This window comes from Venturia canescens, chromosome 10 (assembly GCF_019457755.1).
Source record: "Venturia canescens isolate UGA chromosome 10, ASM1945775v1, whole genome shotgun sequence".
NCBI lineage: Eukaryota > Metazoa > Arthropoda > Insecta > Hymenoptera > Ichneumonidae > Venturia > Venturia canescens.
The window spans coordinates 8,097,506-8,104,139 of record NC_057430.1 but is presented as its reverse complement, the minus strand read 5'-3'; the positions used below and the strand labels follow the sequence as shown (position 1 = coordinate 8,104,139).

The following is a 6,634-nucleotide window of genomic DNA, read 5'->3' as shown; positions in this document are numbered from 1 at the left end:
TGCTTCTATTGTTTGTGAGAAACATAAAATCGAATCGCTAATCGTCATATCCCTTTATTGAGATTTTATCAATTATATTATCTCAATCGATGAATTTGCGGGCAGCCTATGACACTGGCTTCAATTCAAGCTAAGTTAATAATACTTGGATTGAACATAGATCACTGTATGAGAGTCATTTTTTAAGTACCTGGTGGTATTAAGGGAGGGGTAACGTCAATTCGATGAAAAAAAGCCCAATTTTAAGAATTTTTTTAGACTACAGATAATAAAAATTTATTTTATTGATTGTGGCATCATGATACAATATATAGACAATATTTCTTGAATTTTTAAAACTTCGATGGTAGCAGGGGCCCTTCGAAAAAAAGTTGCCTACTAGTGAACAGTATAAATCGAAATCTCCTCCACCGATTCTTTTGAAACTTGGCATACTACTTCCTTACATAATTGACCAAGTATGTACGAGACATTTTAAAAAAATTTTCATAATTAATAATTTTACAATGACAAATATGCTTATTTTTCAGGCTCGATGTTTTCACTTCTAAGTATCACAAAAAATTAAACAATCGAAAAAGAATCCTCTTGTAGATACCTGGTCAATTATGTGAGGAAGTATTATGTCCAATTTTAGAAGAACTGGTCAAGTAGATTTTGATTTATCCTGTTCACCGGTGGGTAATTTTTTTCCGAAGGGCCTCTGCTACCATCGAATTAATTATTATTGATTCAGTTTCAAAAGTTCAGGAAATATTATTTTTATATTGTATTATGATGTTACAATCAATAAAATATTTTTTTGTCTGTAGCATCTAAAAAAATTCTTAAAATTTGTATCGCCGTACTGACATTATCCCTCCCCCTCCCCCCCTAAATCTATTGAAATCCACTTCAATAAAAATATATACACATGTTGCTCAGCAAATTATTTACGCTTTTTTTAAAGATTAATCTAGATAATAAGCAGAAAAACATAAGAATTTTTGAAAATTTGAAAAATGTAAACAACATCACAGATTAGTTTCCTATTTTATGATATCTAAATTATCATTTGAAGGCAGCACAAATAAACTCACTTTCGACGTACAGAAAATTCAATGACATGACATCACAGTCTTCGAAATATTTGTAACGATATTATAATATATGTGTCAGCTCCATATCGATCAGGGCAGAAGGAAAATTTATGTACTCATTGTGACGGTTATAAGGTTTAAAAAAAATTCACTTGAGTGAAAGATCATAGAATTTATGATTATTTTTTATTCGTGACTTTTAGTTGTAAGATTTGAGTTGTAACATTTGAGAACCCGAATTTCTTTTAACGGCTAACGATTCAAAACTGTTATGTGCACACCTAAAATTAATGTTATGCCAAAATGTACACTTACATTATCAAAGTAACAATCGACACCGTCTGGGGCAGCTGTCTTCAGTTCTTTGACAATATTTTGAGTTTTGTAATTAATGGCAACATCAAAACCCAATTCTTTTTTTAACCATTCGCATTTCTCATCGGATCCAGCTATTCCAATGACCTTGAGACCCAAAGTTTTAGCGATTTGTCCTACATGAGAACCAACAGCGCCAGCAGCACCGCTTACCACCAAAGTTTCACCCGGTTTCGGTTTGCATATTTCCAAAAATCCAAAATATGCAGTATTTCTATAAAATTATATCGTCCGCATGTAAATTATATTTCTTTCAAAATGCTATCATACTCCACTAAATATTTGGTAGGAATAGTCACCCTGGCATTCCCAGTACTCCCAAAGCAAGTGAAGCAGGCAAATCACCAAACTCTGGTATTATATAGGGCTTTTGTTGAAGAGGGCTCCCATCTTCTTGTTCAACATTTACAATTGTATGTGTTCTCCAGCCGAAGTACCCCACGATACTTTTTCCAACCGGATATTCAGAATTTTTCGATTCTATTATTTTTGCCACTTGTCCGCCGATCATTGTAATCCCTGTCGGAAATTGCGCCACGTAGGGCCTCATGTAGGGATCCACTGAAAGGTATTGAGCCTCGACCAGGAATTCTATCATAAAAATAATCGAAATGATATTAATATTAAATTGTGAAGTGAATAAAAATACAATATTCCATCCCTTTAATGTTGAAAAAATGGCCTATCCTTTTATTTATTCACGTATGCATATGTAATGTTTTCGTATGAAAATTAAGTAATGTGTTAACCTGAATATTAAGAGTTTTACCCGGACTGTATGTTCAGATTTTTTGGTCTAAGGCAACACTTAGAATAAAATTTCTTTAAAATTCTAAATTTATTCGTTTTAAAGCTCACGATAAAAGTATTCTGAGTTCATAGAAATGTAAAAAACATTTAAAACAATCTTGATTCTGACTCAACAATTTTCTCTCACACACACACACACACACACACACACACACACACACACACACACACACACACACACACACACACACACACACACACACACACACACACACACACACACACACACACACACACACACACACACACACACACACACACGCACGCACGCACACACACACACACACACACACACACACACACACACACACACGCACGCACGCACACACACACGCGCGCGCGCGCGCGCACGCACACACACACACACACACGCACGCACACGCGCGCGCACACACACACACACACACACACACACAAAACTACTAGATATTCACCAAACAACAAAAATGCATTTTTATATAGTATTATAAAAAAAATCTTGATTATGACTCGACAATTTTCTCATTCACACACGCACTCGTATAATGAAATTTTTTCTCCTTAATAATTATACTCTGTTTCATAAGGTTAAATTTATTCAAAACTACTAGATATTCAGCAAACGACAGAAATGCATTTTCATATAGCATTATCAAATTTGTGCATAGAGAGCTTACAAATAGAGAAATGGAAGATCGATAAAATTCAATACGAATGATTATTAATGAATTGTGCTTTGAATTTTTTAATTTTGCCGATTCGTGTGTGGTAATTGGAAACTCCATCCCGTTGTTCGAGCAATTACCATAATACAATGCAACATGCTAATGCTAAAATCACTTCTCGACAGTTCAAAAAATTGCTCTGGTAAATTGCTATTGATTTTAATGAAATTTTCTTTCCATAAACATGTGGAATTGCAAGTGACCTAACATTTCAGTGTCAATAACTGTTGACGAAGAAACCTTTGCCAAATAAAATTATGATATTTAGTTCTGTGTGAATCGGGCAGATTTCGTTACCGATAAGGTAGGAAAGTTCGAACAGTTGTAACAAGATATCTTGTTATGCTGGCGTGACAGGCGGAGTCTTCGTTTTGCGTTATAAAGAATGCTTTATGTATATGTGCGCACAACTACACCTAAATAATAAGACTATCTCTGATAATGAAATGACCATATAATATGTTAATGGTTTGATATCAAGAAGCGAATGGAATACAATTCTGAAAGAACCGTATAAGAGAAAAAAATTCATTTCAGTGTAGTGAATAATACTGATATCGGGTTTTTATTTCGATTTTTCGAAATTTAAAATGTAATAGAATATATATGTGTGAATAATGAAATCGTTTGAATGTAATCATTTTTTTCGGTATGGTTATTTTAGATGACCAATTATTTTCAATAGCAACGCTAACAATAATATTGATTCATGAATAGATCATCGGAACTATGCATTAGGACTCGAATCATCAAACATCCATCTCCGACAAGCATTAGTTATTACTGAAATACTGCTACATAAAAACGCATTATAAATATATCTAATTGTGTACCTCCATGTTGTAGAGGTGGTAATTCTTCATCAACGATCGTCAGATCGGAGCGTTTCGGTTCACCCTCGAAATGTTTGGTAAGCACATATTTTCTGGCAAGCACCATGGTTAGTTTTGTAGGTCCAACAGAAAGATCTTTGCTGTACGTTTTCTGAACAGACACTACACGACATTGGACGAAGCAAACTTTGATACGTTCGAGATGGGCTTGAGAGAGTGGGGAACTGAAGATATTATCCAGCGAGTCATGACCACTTATCTTGTTTCACAGTTTCGTTCAATTAACAGATAGTTATTCGATGAGTTGAGTAGACAAATTCTGTTGTCAGCATGAGCTTACAACTTTTTAAAAGAACAGCATGACATTGATACACGGAGAGATTTTTATACGAAAAATTACTATGTAGTCATTGCAGCGTGGAACGAAGTCGTCATTATCAGCAGGAATGATGTTGATTGAAATATACTGAAACCTTCTCAATTTTTGCAGCAACACATCGTAATTTTATCACTGCACTATATTAGAAGTTATCAATACACAAAATTTGCGATTGAAGGTTTCCAAATGAACAGCTTTTATACAGAAATTTTTACTCCCAACCATGGTAAAATCTATGCCTAGCTCGAACAGAAAGTTATTTAACTGCGGAACGAGTCACATTTTATAATGTATTGTTAGACGTTTTGTTATGCTTCAAACAAATCCAGATATGTAATATAGATTTGCACAGAATAATGCTATGTGCAACGCTAGAAAAATCAGAGTAAATATAAGAAAATTTTGAATAATCGTTAACGCGTTTGATAATTGCTGCGATTGAGGAGGAAATATTGTAATGTAACATCGCAGAATTAACAGCACGTGACCACACACTTAGAAGTTATTACGATTCCATGAAAAAAATAGAATGGAACATAGTAAAAACTAGTAGAGCTTGTCACGACCTTGTAGATTTACTCCGATACGTTGGAAGAGATTACATGGGAACATAATAAAATTTTCAACATCATTTTGTTCCTTGTACATTTTCAATGATATTGTGGGACAAATTACGATGGCCCATAGTAAATTACTTTACTATTCTTCCCCCTCCCCACTCGTTTATAGAACTTTGCTCATTCGTGAGCAAGCATTCCATTCAGCGTTCATCGAGCAACGAAAATGATCGTGCGTGGAGCCGGAACAATGTACGCAGCCAAAGTTTTTCAGAAGTTTTCATCGCATCGATCACCACTTCGATCAGAAAACAAAAATTAACAGCTGGTCGGCAATATAACTATGGAATAGTTACAATTACGCAACGTGCTGATTACGTACAAGTTGATCGGTCTCGAAGGTAACATTTACATTCCTAAGACGTGGATCTAAGATAGAATGAAAAATAATTGTCAGTACAATTTGGTTAGGGTAAGAATTTTTTATACTGTGATTAAAATTATTTAGTGTTGTTTCCTTTACACCCTACTTATGAGTCATCCAAATGCCATGACCATTAAAACATTTTTTGCTAACGCTAACTACATTTGCAATGATAGGAGAAAAAACGAAAAGCGAAAGGAGGGCAGAGCATATGGAAGGGCGTGTACCAATTAAAAACAATTTAATCGCAGCCGAAATTCGTATAGATCTATATAAATTTGCACTACAGCCACAGGATCGAATATTGGTGAAGGACCATAGTAAAATTTGGTACTGGTGAATAGCCAGCTTTTATTAATATAAAAACATAGTAAAATTTCCACACGTTGACACGTCAAGTATTTTACTGTGTTCGAATAACGATGTTTCGTGAACGACAGATTACTTTCCTCTAAAACTGAGGCTTTTCTATAAATTACTATGTGAAATTATAAAAATTAGCGTAATGTCTACATGGTACCGCGTTACCACAAACTATAGTAAACATTACGAGAAAACGAATTCAAAAATTCGTATAATAATCTCTCCATGTATGAGTCTGATTTTCCCGACTATAGATTATAAATATCTAGAACTACTACTTATTATAATTATTAATTACTGCTATTTATAATTATTCTGATTCCCAATTTTAATAACGATGCATTATTGTTTTGATATGACGGATACAGAAGTGTTGATATAATTTTTTTCATTTATATGCAACCAAGAATATGTGCATGTTGTGCATCATTCGATTATTTCCAGTCAAGGCCAGCTTCGTTGGAGTATTTTATTGAAACGGAATTGAAATTTTCTTCCAACACGAATTTTTCTTTTTACCGTGCATTTCAGTATATAAGGAGGCGGTCCCCACGTTTCCGAGCGGGAATTTTCGAATTGTGTTTTTTTTCTGTACTTTTGATGTATTGTGCTTAGAATGACCAGCATCAAAGTCAACCTAATTAACGTTATTAAATTATTACTGGTCACATTTAAAGCTATGTATACGACGCAAACTCCTGTTAACAATGCAAAAGTAGTGATGAAAAAATAATCTGATTATTAAAAAAAAAAATCAAAACGGTTTTGGCACACTATTTTTTTGTAGAGTCTTTATGACTTCTTCTGTTTCTTTCTCCGAGTGGTCCGATACATCGTTTTGGAACCTCGGGGTGTCGGAAAAGCATTCGTAAAGGTTGGATACTGCAGTCTCGGCCGTATCCCCTTTTTTCTTTGTTTGTCTGGTTTTTTGACCATCTTGAACTTTGTCAAGTCTTTGGTGCGTTGCGAGTTTCTCCCTCGCTGCTGGTGAAGTTGTTCAGACTATTCTTTCTTTAATATTTTCGCGAACTCGGCTTTGTTTAACGTTTTTTTCGCGGAAGTCCTCGGTGGGTAACAGAGAGTACTGTCATTGTTTGCAGTGTCTTAAAA

The 6,634-nt window shown here is 34.5% G+C and overlaps 1 protein-coding gene across 1 annotated transcript; it reads right to left on the bottom strand.

The window, feature by feature from the left end:
* Positions 1–1,246: 1,246 nt before the first annotated feature.
* Positions 1,247–4,018, bottom strand: LOC122416854 (prostaglandin reductase 1-like). Its single transcript, XM_043429936.1, has 3 exons — positions 3,802–4,018; positions 1,754–2,045; positions 1,247–1,668 (listed from the first exon to the last, which is right to left on the bottom strand). The coding sequence occupies exons 1-3, from the start codon at positions 3,905–3,907 to the stop codon at positions 1,332–1,334; spliced, it is 735 nt and encodes a 244-aa protein (XP_043285871.1). The 5' UTR covers positions 3,908–4,018; the 3' UTR covers positions 1,247–1,331.
* Between the last annotated feature and the right edge of the window lie 2,616 nt (positions 4,019–6,634).

Bases quoted from the DNA above. Each gene is read 5' to 3' on its own strand.
- LOC122416854 (XM_043429936.1), bottom strand. From the start codon at position 3,907: ATGGTGCTTGCCAGAAAATATGTGCTTACCAAACATTTCGAGGGTGAA. The intron at 2,046-3,801 runs GTACACAATTAG...TTTTTATGATAG, and splicing joins ACCACCTCTACAACATGGAG to AATTCCTGGTCGAGGCTCAA. The intron at 1,669-1,753 runs GTGACTATTCCT...ATAATTTTATAG, and splicing joins GGAGTACTGGGAATGCCAGG to AAATACTGCATATTTTGGAT.